Source organism: Mastomys coucha, unplaced genomic scaffold (genome assembly GCF_008632895.1).
Source record: "Mastomys coucha isolate ucsf_1 unplaced genomic scaffold, UCSF_Mcou_1 pScaffold22, whole genome shotgun sequence".
NCBI classification, from domain to species: domain Eukaryota; kingdom Metazoa; phylum Chordata; class Mammalia; order Rodentia; family Muridae; genus Mastomys; species Mastomys coucha.
In genome coordinates this window covers 65,353,463-65,369,079 of record NW_022196905.1, presented here as the reverse complement: position 1 = coordinate 65,369,079, position 15,617 = coordinate 65,353,463, and the positions used below count along the sequence as shown (strand labels likewise).

Genomic DNA, 15,617 nt, shown 5'->3' with positions numbered 1-15,617 from the left:
AATGAAACTTTTTTTTTTTTTGTTTGCTAAGCAGAGTTAATTTCTCAGAAGAAATTTGAGGAGATCAAGAAGGCCAATCAAGCTGCAGCCAGAAAGCTGATGGAGGAACATTGCAGCTCTTCCTCTGAAGAAGAAGGGGATGAAGACTTTGAAGGAAAACAGGGGAAAATTGTTGCTAATACATTCATAACATACACTACTCATACAGGTATTATCTTACTGATTTGGACATTTTCACTATAAGTAGGATATTTCTGATATTGTTTAGTTATAGTTTAAACTACTATATAGGATCATTTTTAGTGTGGTCATTTTGTGAGACTGAAGACATTTTGGTATTTAAGTTATATGTTGTTAATACTAATCTTTGTATAAAGTAGATTATATGGCCAGTGTCCTTTACAACCCTAACTCCCAGAGAAATAGGCAGGGTAAGTGGCTACTGGCTGGGATTCTGTTGGGCTGCAGGGCTTCAGGGCTTCAGGGACCCCTTCATGGTAGCCTTCATTTTCTTCTTTTTATCACATTAAAATTGCCTTAAAGTCCCTTTCGTTTCTTGACTTTGTTATTGTAGTGTCAAATCTTACTTTTGACTTTCATACTGTTTTTAAAAAATGAAGTCTTTAAAGGCCTGACATGTATATTCATCATCTGTTGTATATGTTTGGGCTGTGTTTAAGTATGCCCCTCCTTTTATTTAATGTGAGAGAGGGCCATCGGGATACTGGTATGTGTACTTATTAGTGTCAAGTAATTAAGATAAGTGGTTTCAAAGATCAATACGGATATTCTTACAGTTTCTAAATTTTACACTCATGTCATTAGAAACATTAACAGTTCTCAGTACTTTTATATATATATTTCCTGCTGTTTATTGTATAGTCTTATGTTAGTTACACATGCTTATAGTTGCATTTAGTTCTTTTTTAAAAAATCTTGTTAGAGCTAGGAGAAAAAAACTTCAGAAAATTTTTTGGAAATGGCTCTTCATAGGAGAGAAGATTCTCCTAAAATTATACAATTAGTAAATGGCAAAGTTGGCCTAAAGGTGATTTGCTCAGCTTTTGAACTTTTATTGGGCTCATTGTGTTTTCTGTGTAAAAGCAGGGTGATTCTGAAGAAGTTGAGATGGCTGCTCTTGGACCTGTTGATGAGGGAAAATGAGACTGGTTAAAAGGACATCACAAGCCAAATTAAGCCTTGGACTTCCGCATTGCTTGTATCCGATTAGTGTCTGACATGTTCACTTTGGCTCAGGCTCTCTCTTCTTTGAGATGTGTCTAGTGCCGTGGAGGGGTTGGAATGAAGTAGCACTGCTTGTCAGATAGTATGTGCTGTCTATTGAGATGTCTAACACATTTTGTATGCTTGAATATTAGAGGTTTTCTACCATAGCTGGTTTTCCTTCTTTCCCTGTCTCCTAAAAGGATTTCTTCTGCTTAAAAACAAATCTTGTTCTCCTTTAGGTATAGGTCTTATATCATAACTCCACATCAGCTCTCTTAATGTTGGTCACTGATTTGTTTCTTAATTATTACATAGTGTTTTCCTCAAAATGGGACTGCTAGTACAACACGGTCAAGCATAGCAGAGTTTGTACGTTAGGTGGAATGAAGGTAATTTAAGGGTATTAGAGTTAGTAAGACTTCAGGCTGACTCCTGTAGTGTGCCGCCTATCCCCACCCCAATCCATCTTCCTTTTGCTTTGTTAGTTATCTGCATGTACTGATGATATTGCAAAGGTTGATAGGCATTCTCTAAGAAATTTACCCTATCTCCTGAGGAATTAAGGAAGTTGAGGTAAAATGTCAAGCTTAACAAAATGAAAGCTGATGAAAACAACTTTAAGGCTAGAGAATGTCCTGTTTCTGGATGACTTCTGAACTAGTAATCATCAGTTTTGTGGCTAAGAGGACCTCACTTCAGCCATTCGAGGTAGAGGAAGGCTACTGTCTTTTAGCATAGATAGTAGAAAATACTACCATTTATATGCTTTATGAGTTTTTTTTGTATAGTTTTCTTCTTAAACTAATTTTTGTATCAAATACATTAATACTTTGATTCTTATTCCTATATATTCTGCACTATGCATGTAATAAACTGAGGAAACTAGAACAGTTTTGTGTTTTAATAAATGCCAGAGTAATGAAATAGTGTCCATCTCATACTGGTGAGTTGAGCGCTAGTACATTCCCAAGAACCTCTCCCATTTTTCTGGTCTCAGGCTTTGCATTCTGTGATTCTCTTCTTGTGTGGCTTTATTCTAAAGAGAATGTCGCCTTCACTCCCAGGCACGTCACGTTAGAAGAGATGGCTTCCCTTGTTTTCTTACCCTAGTAGCACTCCAGTCTTCTACTTTAGAAATGTATAAACACAGTGATACATACATGGCATGAACGAAACCAAGTCTAATTGTCACCAAAGCCTCCTAGAGTTTACTTGGTAAAATTTAAAAATATTCATTTTTGAAACAAGGTCTCATCATGTAGCTCTGTCTGTGAGAACTTGCTGTTTACTCTATCTTCACCTCCTTACTCAGCCTTCCTCTGTCTGATTTCTTCAGGATCTCCTTTCTCCCTCAACTAGCTTTACCTATTGCAGGCTCACATTACCTACATGTGGCTACTGTTAGCATTCGACAGAAGAAAAACTGAGACTCATTAGATAACTTCCCACAGTTCTAGCTGTTTGGTTTGCTCTAACTGCCTTCGTCTGGTACTTTCTGCTCATTCCAGTCTTAACCTCCTCAAACTTAGTTCCCTTATTTGCCACAGTGGTCATTTTAGAATATGTGACTTCCAAGTGCCATGCTGCCTGTGTCTGCTGTGATATGCCGGGTAATGCACATTATTTAGTTGTAGCCAAAGTATAATACATCTTTCAAAGAAATGTTACCTGAATTTTGTAGAGATAAACTTAGACTTTAATTTATAAGACTATACCATCATATTTTAAATGTAAATTGTATGAATTAACTTATTTAATTAATTAATTGTATGAATAAGTTGATGAAATTTAAAATGTTGCAGATTTTTTTTAAAGCCAGTTGTACTCTAAGCAATATAAATATATTGACTATAGATATTCTGTTTAAGGATGTTTTAGAAAGTTAAATGCCAACTTAAAATAAAACATTTGTCTTTAGTAGTTTTGTAGGATTAGAGTGTGTTACATTTGTTCATTAGCACTGTAAATGACATATATATTATGTTATGGTAGGGCAGATGCTTCTTAAGTGCTGTGTTTAGTTAGAGGGTTTTAGAAAATGAACTAAGATTCTTATTTAGTTTTACTTTTTGGCAACAAACTTTGATTTGAGCTAGATTATTGCCATGGTAAATTTTGTCCTTCTATAATCTTATATGATTGACCTACTTTTCTTGGAAATTCAGTCAGTTTGTGTTGAATCATTCTAGTTTTACAAAAGGCATGTACACATATTTTTCTTACATGAAGATAACTTATTTGCCGCCCTTTTAATGTCGATTGTACATTAAAGTGCTGCTCTGCCATTCTTTCATTAACTTTTCTTCTTCCACCTTTTTCTCCATAATGCCAGGAAAGCACGGGGTAGGAATTGAGGATTCACTTAGTAGTCAAACTGAGGTCACTGAACTGTTCTGTGTCTCAGATGTCTCGTGCATAACACTGATATCATGATAGTTTATCCTGCTTGGAAATAAATACTTAATACTTGTTTAAAGGCCATACAGTCCTGTCTTAGTCAGGGTTTCTTTTCCTGCACAACATCATGACCAAGAAGCAAGTTGGGAAGGAAAGGGTTTATTGAGCTTAAACTTCCACATGGCTATTGATCACCAGAGGAAGTCAGGACTGAAACTCAAGCAGGTCAGGAAGCAGGAGCTGACACAGAGGCCATGGAGGGATGTTCCTTACTGGCTTGCTTCCCTTGGCTTGCTCAGCCTGCTCTTTTATAGAGCCCAAGACCACCAGCCCAGGGATGGCACCACCCACAAGGGGCAATTGAGAAAATGCTCCACGGCTGGATCTCATGGAGGCACTTCCCCAACTGAAGCTCCCTTCTGTGATAACTCCAGCCAGTGTCAAGTTGACACACAAAACTAGCCAATACAAGTCCTTTAATTTTTTTCTCCTTAGAAAGCTTATACTACTGTTTACAGAAGGAGTAAAGAGCACAGTTTAATGAAACATGGCTGCTGTGTGCTAGTAACCTCAGCGCTTCTCTTCCACAGATTTATTATGGTGTGACGTGCTAGCCTTCCCTTCAGTGGTTCACTTTTCGTTTTCCTTCACACTTCAGTTTCTTTATATTTTACTATTTGCCATATTGGTCTTGCCAGTGGTTCTGTCTCCACCAAATTTGTTAAGGACTTGAAGTAGAAAGCAAGCCAGTGAGAGAGCTGAAATGCTGTTAATTTTTGGATGTGGTAACCCCTTGTCAACTCACTATTTGTTTCCTTTTGTTAAGCTTTAAGGGTTTAACTTATATTTTCTATAGTTAAAATTGCTTAGCATTGGTCATGTAACATGATTGTTGGTGAAGATGTGTTGTTTTCAGATGTTGTTTACAGTGATGTTTTCCTTTTTTAAATTTAAGATGGAGATATACGTGAATTAGAGCGAACGAAACAGTATCTGAATGAGGCTTTCCAAGCAGGGGCTATGACGTGCCTGATTTGTATTGCTTCAGTGAAGAGGAACCAGGCAGTAAGTCTTTCTGTTGTGATATCTGGTATGATATACCCCAGGTAACATGTCTCACATTTTTAATACTTAGCCATTTATGGTACTTTCACTTATGTTTGTATAAAAATTCTTTATTTGACAATATTATATGTGAATTAATCTTCATTTTGTTAATCTAAAAGAATTAAGGAATTATCTCTAGGAATCTTTTTAAGAATCTTTAAAATTCATACAATTATTGTGTTGCTGTGATCTAGCCAGAGCCTAATGCATGCTAGGCAAATGTCCTACCACTGAGCTAAATATTTTCAGTGGGTTTGAAATAAAGGTAGCATGTTCAACTAAAGATAGGCTTCGAGGAACTAGAACGTGATAGTGACACTGAAGTTTTACTAGGATCTTCTAACAAAGTTGAGAGCATTGTGGGAAGTGTCCAGGGCTACTGGGGGTGTACTGGCTGGTTTTGTGTGTCAACTTGACACAGGCTGGAGTTATCACAGAGAAGGGAGCTTCAGTTGGGAAAGTGCCTCCATGAGATCCAGCTGTGGGGCATTTTCTCAATTAGTGATCAAGGGGGTAGGGCCCCTTGTGGGTGGTGCCATCCCTGGGCTGGAAGTCTTGGGTTCTATAAGAGAGCAGGCTAAGCAAGCCAGGAGAAGCAAACCAGTAAGGAACATCCCTCCACGGCCTCTGCATCAGCTCCTGCTTCCTGACCTGCTTGAGTTCCAGTCCTCACTTCCTTTGTAATAAACAGCAATGTGGAAGTAAGCTGAATAAACCCTTTCCTCCCCAACTTGCTTCTTGGTCACGATGTTTGTGCAGGAATAGAAACCCTGACTAAGACGGGAAAGACAGTGAGACATAGCTGATTCTGTTATAAGGCCTTTTGCCTGATTGTGAAGCTATCGTAGATTTAAAAGGGCACTAAGGAATTAAAGAGAAGTGATAACTGAGCATGGCAGACTCAACTTTAAGACCGCATGTTAATCCTTTCCTGGTAGAAAGATGAGGTCTGATGAAATGTTTTCGGCATGTAGAGTGAAGCGGAATTTTTAAGATACTATGGTTGGCTAGGACAGTGCAACCGAGGCAGGTGTCGTCATACTCAGGGTCACTTCTTGGCTTCCTGTGATCCAGCTCCAGTAAGCTGGGTCTCTGTAAGTCGCTTCTGTGTTCCACATCTTTTCAAGGTTGTTTGTCCTTCTTGGGAACTGAGTCAACCAGTATTCAGGAACAATGTAGCACTGAGGCATTCATGTCCCCTGCAACAACATTCTCCCAGGGGACTGGTGAATGTCCCAGTCTCCTTAGGGTGTTTGTTAGAGTTAGACCAGCATGTTTATAGTTCTTTTTTAAAAAGGTCTTCCTGGACTGGAGAGATGGCTCAGCAGTTAAGAGCACTGACTGCTCTTCCATAGGTCCTGAGTTCAATTCCCAGCAACCACATGGTGGCTTACAACCATCTGTGATGGGATCCGATGCCTTCTTCTGGTGTGTCTGAAGACAGCTACAGTGTACTCATATAAATGATTAAAAAAAAAATTAGAAGGGCTTCCTGTAGTATGGACCTACTGTGGTTTTAGTAGTAATGAGTTCTACAAAATACCATTATTTGGCATTTCCTCTTCCTTGTCTTGTCATTTCCCTAGGTTATTTCAGCAAGTCTTTGAGAGAATCAAAACTAAGGGTTTTGCTGTTTCTCTTTATTTAATGCTGCTACTTTATAGTACATGTCAGAAATTTTTCTTTTCAAGTAGTTGTCATAAGGAGACCAGACCTGAGTTTTTTCTTACATCAAAATGTTTGTAGGTTTAAAAATTAATTTGGTATTACTTCTTGACCCTTAAATCTTTGTTATATGTGCCACAATGGATCTGGGAAGTCAGAGGGCAACTTAGTGAGCTTGTTTCTTCATTATTTTTATGTGGGTCCTGGGGATCGAACTCAGGTTTCCACATTTGCATGGGAAGTGCCTTTGTGGCACTTCTGAGCCATCTCACTGGCTCGTTTGTAAGCTTCTATATTATTATATTTTTACTTTTTGTTTATTTTTTAAAATTTTGTGTTACATGTTAACATAGACTTACAGGTTTTTTTATAACAACAAGGGATATGCACAAACACAAGTTATGACCAGAATTCTTTTGTTGTATTGTTTGCAAAATAGATGTCTACCAATAAGAAATGGATGAAATTATGGTATATAAGTACCATATATAGTAAGATATATCAGTGTATTTGATAAGGGTAAATGTTTATATCATGTTTTAAAAAGATAATATTTTATCAGTCAGTACCAGCATATATATAAAAATATGTGTGCATACATACATGCACATACACTTGTGTGTATATATAAAGTTAGAAATCATTCCGATTGTTAGCTACAGCTATAGTTTTTTTTTTTTACAGCTATAGTTTTTTCTTGCTATTTGAAACTGAGTGATTAATATTTTTCTTTCAAATGTTACATCCCGAAATACATCTTATAAAGATCATCTCTTCTGTGATGATTTTTGATTTTTAGTCTTTAGGTAACTTTTGAAAAATAATTAATCCAGTGTGTGATAATCACTTTAAAGTATTGTATAACTAGTTGACAAAAATCATATATAATCAGTTTGGACCCCTTTGTCTTAGGTTTGGAGCTGTTCAGGATGTTTCTGTATATTCCATATGCCCTGTATTCAGAAGTGGGCTAAAGACAGCCAGTTTCTTGTATCTTCTGTGACAGATGATGATTTTGGAAAGAAAGATTACCCCTGGCCATGGTAATTTTTTTCTAGTTCATTGGATTTTAAGTTGTAGAATAAATAAATAAATGTGGGACCTTATATATCAGATGTTGTATTGTTGGAAGCTTCAGTATGTTTTCCTTTCCAGTATTTGTCTAGTTTATGAAGATGGAGACCTTGGTAATGCTCTTCTCCTTTCAGTTTTTTTGTAAATACTAGTATCTGTCAGTATCTAATCAATCATCAGTCTATGGTTTTCCTGTGAAGCAGTGCTTTAGCTATGCTTCTAAAGGACTTGTCTATCATTCAAATCTGTTACCCTTCTCTCTCCTTGATTTCCTGTTAGTACACACTAGTGTGATATTACTCATCTAATATATTATGATTATATGGTTTCCAGTTGTATCTTCAGTCTCAAAATTACATTTGTGTATTATGTGGTATCATTAATTTATCGATGTTGATTTTACCAGCCATGTTTATTATTGCTGATTATTGGACCTTTGTCTTATTATGTTTTGAGATAAAGTGGAAAAGTTAAATCATTTGTCTCAGCTAGTCAAGAGTGGTAGATTCATTATTAATGTAATTAAACATTAGCTAGGGGGCATTGTATACTTAAAATTTTTGCAACTGTTTTTTAAATTCAAAAGTAATGTTCTTTTTACTAATATCACCCAACTTGTATAACTTTAGGCCTAATAAAATCTGGTTTTAGTCATATCTTCCATAATTATCTTAAATACCGAGATATTTGTAAAATTGTGATATAATTTTAAAAAACATTTTAGGCATGGACATTTTTTTCTAAAAAAGTAATTCTTGTCAGTCTTAAGATTTTATCCATTTCCTCTGAAGATGCTGAAGTTAGCTGAGAGCAGCTCCATTCCTCTCACTGTTGGAATTTGAAACCTAGGGTTTAGTCTTTTAAATTTAGACCTTTTGTATTTACCAGCTGAGTTCAGGTGGTAGACTGCTTTCTCTTTGAGCACATGCTGCTTTGAAAGTCTGTGCTTGATGTTGCTTATGGTGGAGGGATTTTAGTGTTGAGTGGGTGTAGAATGAACAGCTCATATTTAGAGCTGTTTGTTAGAGATCTGAGCTTCACATGGACCTATTCTCACTTTTGCCATATTCACTTCCATTTTAAGTAGAGATTTTTCCATAGAGGAACTCAGTGTCAGCTACCAGAATAGTGAACTGCTGCTTTTTTCTTAGACCTGAAAGAATAATAATGTAATTTTCTATTAGTTTTCCTTCCTTCTTAACCTTTACACAGCTATTCTGAATATAATAAATGAAGATAAGTGGCTATTTAATTTGAAAACTTACTCTGTTTACTTCTTATCTGCCAAGATGTAACCAGAAGCTGTTAAGATTATAATAAGGTAGTTATTTCATGGAAATGAACTTACACTGTGTGTTTCTACGATAAGTGCTTATTGACTAACAGGGTAAGGCCTTTGCTTGTTGGTACTCCATTGTTTAAATGAAACACATGCACTTCTACACATAACCGCCCCCAAAGTAGATCTGTGTCAGGGCAGGCGAGCAGTCCAGCACATTGTCAGCTGCCTATTATCCAAACACGCCTTTTATCATTGTAGCTATAACAAAGTCATTCTCGTTTAGTAGAGGGCAATGTAACACTTTAAATTAAATGTTAGCTATTTATAAACATGAGGTATGTCATTGGTTTTCAATTTTTACCTTAAAAAATTCATTATATTTAAGTGTGGATTTATACGTTTGTGTATGTTGTTTGTCTCTATGTGTATGTGCACATAAGTGCTGGTGCCTCTGCAGAGGTCAGAGGCATTGGGATCCCCTGGACCTGGAGTTACAGGTTATTGTGAGCCACATGATATTGGGAGTGAACTCAGATCTTCTGCAAGAGCAGCTGAGCCATCCCTCCATACCTTGTTATGGAAATTTGATTATGTCAACAAATAATATGGTTATTCTGAACACTTGTATGGTATTTATCTGGAAGCACAGCATGTTCTTATGACAATGATTTTTATGTAAAACAAATTTAAATGGTGGTCTGCAAATAGCCTGGTACAGAACATTGACTGTACTCAGTTGTTTGGGAAGAGACAAGGATTAGGACATATTTAGTAGTGGCCTATGATGATTTTCAAATGAATTTTTGGTAGACTTGAAGGTTGTCATTCCTAGCACCCAGATTTACTTTGATGTTGTCATTTTACTTTGATGTTGTCATTCTGCTATAGCAGAGAATATAAAATAATATTTAAAATTTTCCTTGACATTAGTGAACTTGAAAGAGGTATACTTTGTGTTAGAGATCGAACATTAGGAACTTCTCAGAGCTGGAGAAATGGCTAGTGTTTAGGAGTACTTCTTGTGGTTGCAGAGGACTCAGTTCAGTTCCCAGCACTCATAGTGTGGCTCACAACAGTTTGTAACTCTAGTTCAAGGATATCTCTGACACCTGTGGGTCTCTGTAGGCACCAGGCATGTATGTAGGCAAAATAGTCATAAAGTAAAAAATAAATACACTTTTTCAAAAAAGGAAAAATTCTTTGTTTATATTCAGATTTTTCCTCCTAATTTTAGGATTTTGTTATATTTTTTTTCTTGCTATATGTAGCCTGTGTATAACCTGATTGCTTTTTTCCTTTTACTACTATATTTTGTTTATTTATAGACTCTATAACAAAACTTTTAAAACCAAGCCTTATATAAATCTGAGTAAATATTGCAGAAATATGGTTTGTAGAATTTGGTTAAAAAAATCTTGGCTAGTTGAAAACTAATGTTGCTTTGTGTTTGTGGTTGTACTTTTGATATCTGTGTCAATGCATAGCAGCTAACTACATGTGATAGTGTCAGTTTGTAAAAGTATAAATATAAAGAAAGAGCGATTGTTGCCAAGTTTTATGTATAGCCTTACCTCACGGGCCTCTGGCACTTGCATTGGAGAGTGTGAGTATAAAATAGTTCCATATTTCAGGAAAGTGTATTGTGCAGAGATTTTACTAAGGATTTGTACAGAGATTTTAGTAAGACTTTCTTTTTTTACTTAATGAAAATTTAAAGTATAGTCTTGTTACTGTTGTCTCATGTAGCTTTTAATAATTGAATTAATATTTTATTTTTTTGTAGTCCAAAATGTAGATTTGAATACAAAAGATCAGAAACACCTAGTAGATATTATTGCTACTGTGGGAAAGTAGAAGATCCACCTTTAGATCCATGGCTTGTACCTCATTCGTGTGGCCAAGTATGTGAGAGAGAGTTTAAACCTTCTTGTGGTCATAAATGTTTACTACTCTGCCATCCAGGTGAGTTTCTTATTATATCCGTAGTTGTTTCTGGGTGGCTGTTTCTTCTTAACGTTGAAGCAAACAAAATTATACAAGTTGAATTGAAGTTTGCTGTGAGACAATGTGAGAAAGGATGTCCATTTAAAGTAGCACTGAGGAGAATGGTAGAGAAGAAAATGTAAAACTTAGCAGTTTTCTTTACTGACTTTTAATCACGCCCCTCCCCACCACTTTGTTGCATTCTAGGTCCCTGCCCTCCTTGTCCAAAGATGATCACAACCACTTGTTATTGTAAGAAAGCAAAACCTATACCTCGTAGGTGCAGTGCCAAGCAGTGGTCCTGTCAGCTGCCATGTGGGCGGAAGCTGCTGTGTGGGCATCATAAGTGTGAAAATCCTTGCCATGCAGGTAAAGATCATACATGAGAACTCTAAACAGAGGCAGAGCTGTTTTTGTTGCTTTTGATATTTGTGTACTAATTTATGATTGTAATTTTAGGAAACTGTCAGCCTTGTCCAAGAGTTAGTAGACAGAAATGTGTATGTGGCAAAAAAGTAGCAGAAAGAAGTTGTGCAAGTCCAGTGTGGCACTGTGATCAAGTGAGTGATGGTGCTTCTGAGGGTGGGAGGTAAAGAGGGTAGAGACAGGCTGCTTGGAGCACAGGTACTTGGGTCAGTTGAATAGGAGGGAAGAGGAACAAGAGGTTCAGCTAATTTTCTTTCTTTCTTTTTTTTTATTATTTATTTATTGTAAGTACACTATAGATAGCTGTCTTCAGACACACCAGAAGAGGGCATCAGATCTCATTATGGGTGGTTGTGAGCCACCATGTGGTTGCTGGGATTTGAACTCATGACCTTTAGAAGAGCAATCAGTGCTCTTACCCGCTGAGCCATCTCACCAGCCCACTAATTTTCTATTTAATACCTTAGTTACTGGAGGGAAAGGTTCTTTTCCCCTCAAATAAGTTAGTTGCTGAGTTTTTAATTCAGTGTGTAGATTTACCGCTCAGCTTTCTCCTTTTTGCTTCAGCTCCCGCTGTTCTCCTCTTGAGATAGTGCCATTGAGAGAGCAGAATTGTTTCTGTGGTTTGCTTTTCCTAGGGTTGGACGGGGTTAGTCCAGGTTTGAAGTCCGGTAGGTGTTCATACTAAGCTGAGTATCTCTGTCCTTATATTTTTATGATACACTCTTTGGTACACAGGAAATAAGATGTAAATGTGTGCACATCCATGTGTATGACTCCTGTGTGAGACATAGCAGTGTAATAATGAGGAGGGCATAATGAAGCTGTTTGTGTTTGCAAGTGGGTTATGTTTCATTCTGCCTTTTTGTGTAGTTTTAATCTCTTGATGAGCGCTTTTATTTTAGGTATGTAGAAAGACACTGCCATGTGGTAATCATACATGTGAGCAAGTTTGTCATGTTGGTGCTTGTGGAGAGTGTCCTCGATCTGGGAAGAGGTTCTGCCCATGTCAGAAATCAAGTAAGATTTGTTTTAAATGAAATGTTTTATTGAGCTATAAGAAGACATGGAAGAAATGCTAATGCTTATTACAAAAAAAAACCCAAAAAACAAAAAAACAAGCTAATTTGAAAAAGCTGTATCCTGTGGGAATTGAACTACAAGCCTTTTTAGAAAAGTCAAACACTGACAGGAGTCAGGGGCCTAGGAGGAGGAGGGGTGACTAGCCTGCATAGAGGCTTGAGGGAGGTGAAACTCCTGCCTGAGAGGTTGTGGAGCAGTCACTGTACTTGTGTCTATGTCCACAAATAACTGCGCATGGAGAGAACCATCACCTCATATCAACTGATTTTGAGTGATAATGGTATATCATCGGAAGGTCATCAGTTGTCACATTCCATCTATGTACGTTGGGACTGAAGAAGACTGGATGCTGCTGTCACAGTATTAGCTTACTGTGTGAGCTTTGTTTTGTTTTGTTTTATGGAGGAGTGTGGTTCGTTGAGTAAGCTTTCTTGACTCTCCAGTAGGAGACATCTATAAGATTGTTTGTACTATTTGTCATAGTATGATTGTTAAAGGTGAGTTTTATAGTGTTTTAAAATTTATATTTTTTTCCACCCTGTAAGATTGAACAAATTTAAAAAGAAAGTTCTGCATGTCGTGGAAATCCCTCAGTTTTATGTCCTCAAACTCATCTCTCTAGATAACAATTTCTGAAGTAGTTTGGTCATATAAATGTTTATTGTCAGTAACTTGCATGTTAAATTTCTTTTTAAGAAACATAAGCTTGATGATTGTGGTGGTACACAACCTTTAATCTCAGCATGTGGGAGGCAGAGACAAGCTGATCTCTGACTTGGAGGCCAGTCTGGTCTACATAATGAGTTCTAGGATAGCTAGGACTAAAATAATAGACATTGTCTCAAAGGAACAAAAAGAAAAGAAAAGCTTGGCAGTTTAGGATTGGTTGGGAGGAATAGGTAAGAGAATTTTGAATTTGGGATTAGTCTTGCAGAAATATTAGGAGTTATTTTTATTAAGGTTATTTTTCTTTAATATTATATGGTTATAACAATTTTATGTTCAAAAAAGCTGTCATTCTCCAGGAACTAAAGAACAGGGAGCTTTGTTAGTGATTCATAATTATGTATCTTATTTAACATTTAACATTTTGTTTGCTTTTTCAGAGTTTTCTTTGCCTTGTACAGAAGATGTACCAACTTGTGGAGACAGCTGTGATAAAATACTTGAATGTGGAATCCATAGGTGCTCACAGCGTTGCCACCGAGGTCCTTGTGAAACATGCAGACAAGTTAGTTGTGTCCCATATACTTTTTTTCAAGAGCGATGCACTAAAATATGTCAAGAAACTGTGTTGTGTGTTTGTCATTGCTCCCATAACATCTGTCTCATAATCAGTTTGTGTTATCTAATATTTATATTATTGATCTGGAAATCAGATTTGACCATTACCCTGTAGTGCTTTCCTTGAGACAAGTTATAATGTTCTCACTTGCATAGCTTAGTATGGGGTTGTTTGCTACCAGAAGATATTTAGAACTCTGTTGAATTCAGCCTATGTACAATGGAGACAGACATATCTAGATTTGAGACTTTAAGTATATACATAGTTTGGGTTCAACCATACTACTCCATTAACCAACTAGGTTACTGAACACTCCACTTATTGTCTTGTACTGAGACTAGATGCACAGATGTACATATGGTTGGAACTACCTATAAATTGATTTGTTTTCATTATTTTTACTGTTTGATATCTCTTAGTTCATATGAGGTCCTATTTGGAAGAATAAAGTAGAAAAAGTATTTTAGGACATTCAGTTTTGGCTTAGTTTTTAATACAAATTTGTTATTAAGATATAACAAATTTGTTAAATAAGATCCTTTTAGTAATTACAGAAATTGCAGTGTGGAGAAAAACATTAACATTAGTCTGTTTAACATTGCTTTTTGGTGCTTGGCCTAGGAAGTGGAAAAGCAATGTCGTTGTGGAAAGCATACAAAGAGAATGCCTTGTCACAAGCCTTACCTTTGTGAAACAAAGTGTGTTAAAATGCGGGACTGTCAAAAGCATCAATGTAGGAGGAAGGTATGTGTGATTAGCTAGGGAACTGATTTAAAAGTTGTGAAATTTTTCTTTTTGGGAAAATCACATATATGATATGGGAAAATAAATACTTTTAATTTGTTTCTCAAGTATTCAGAAATGTTCTTTGTTTTCTGTGTCAAATACTAGTAAATATTCTAGATTAATACTTGTTTGCATTAGTAGAAATTCATGCCAGTTTTCGAATGTGGTGGCACAAATGGGTAATTCAGGGTTCTGATTCAAAAAGATTGTGAGTTTGAGGACAGCCTGGACTAATATGGTATGACTTTGTCTCAACAATACAAACAGAACAGAACAAAACACCAAAGACTGTATGTAGCCTCCTTGTCTCACACACTAGTTCTCAGTTCAGTTTTTGGGCTGTTTCTGTTTTCTGATGGGAAATGTCCTTAGTGGTTTTAAAGTGACAGTTATATTGATGGTTGACACCTAACAAAGGTGAGATGATAACAGAAAGTATTGATGCTTGGCTTGGAGGAAATCTGACTGTAGTATTTTGTTGGGGCTATAGAGTTGTGGCTCTTATGTGTATATATTTTTTTCTGCATGTACCCTCAGAGACAGAAAAGAGTATTAGATACCCTGGAGCTAGAGTTATATGAAGTTTTGAGCCACCTGACAGGCAGGGGTGCTAGGAACCAACAACAAGTGCTCTTAACTGCTGAGCCATTTCTCCAGCCTAGTAGTTATTTTTAGAAGTGTTTGAAAGAATACAAAGTAGTTCTTTGTCCTTGTATGTATTTAACATTTCTTTTTGTTTGGATACAGGTTTTCTAGCTTCAGTTTCCTTTCTATCTCAGGGACTCCCTTAAATGTTTCTTGTGCTGGCCAATTTTCTTTTTACCTTTATATATGAGAATGCTTTTCCTTTGCCTTTTTGAAAATACATTTTTTTTTTTTTTTTTTTTTTTTTTTTTTTTTTTACTGCAGAGCTGTAATTCCAGTTTTGTCCCCTGAATGTTGCCCACTGCCTCTTAGCTTGCTTTTTTCCTAACAAGAGGGTATCAGATCTCTCTTGTAGTCTCTTCTTGCTTTCTGGGTGATTTTGAAGAGATGTCTTTATCAGTTTGTAGTAATTCTTTTCTGGTGTTACTTAGTATAGTGTTTTTCATTTTTCTTTAGCTTGGCTTTCATAGAACTAGCTTCTAGGATTGAAATTTGTACTTCTCATCAGATTTGTAGACTTTAAACTTGATTTTCTTTCTGTTACCCTATGGTCTTCAGTGCTTCCTGACATGCACGCTCCTGATGTCCTTCAGCTCACATGCGCGCTCCTGATGTCCCTCAGCTCACATGCGCGCTCCTGATGTCCCTCAGCTCACA

At 36.6% G+C, this 15,617-nt stretch overlaps 1 protein-coding gene across 5 annotated transcripts in view; it reads left to right on the top strand.

The window, feature by feature from the left end:
* Positions 1-15,617, top strand: part of Nfxl1 (nuclear transcription factor, X-box binding like 1) — a 43,420-nt gene that overhangs the window by 3,353 nt on the left and 24,450 nt on the right. For all 5 annotated transcript variants that reach the window (XM_031342607.1, XM_031342606.1, XM_031342608.1 and 2 more), the window contains exons 3-11: positions 35-208; positions 4,580-4,689; positions 7,309-7,439; positions 10,536-10,714; positions 10,943-11,104; positions 11,195-11,295; positions 12,067-12,181; positions 13,351-13,475; positions 14,151-14,273. In XM_031342607.1, the coding sequence (XP_031198467.1) occupies positions 35-208; positions 4,580-4,689; positions 7,309-7,439; positions 10,536-10,714; positions 10,943-11,104; positions 11,195-11,295; positions 12,067-12,181; positions 13,351-13,475; positions 14,151-14,273 (1,220 nt within the window). The remainder of the gene's footprint in view (positions 1-34; positions 209-4,579; positions 4,690-7,308; positions 7,440-10,535; positions 10,715-10,942; positions 11,105-11,194; positions 11,296-12,066; positions 12,182-13,350; positions 13,476-14,150; positions 14,274-15,617) is intronic.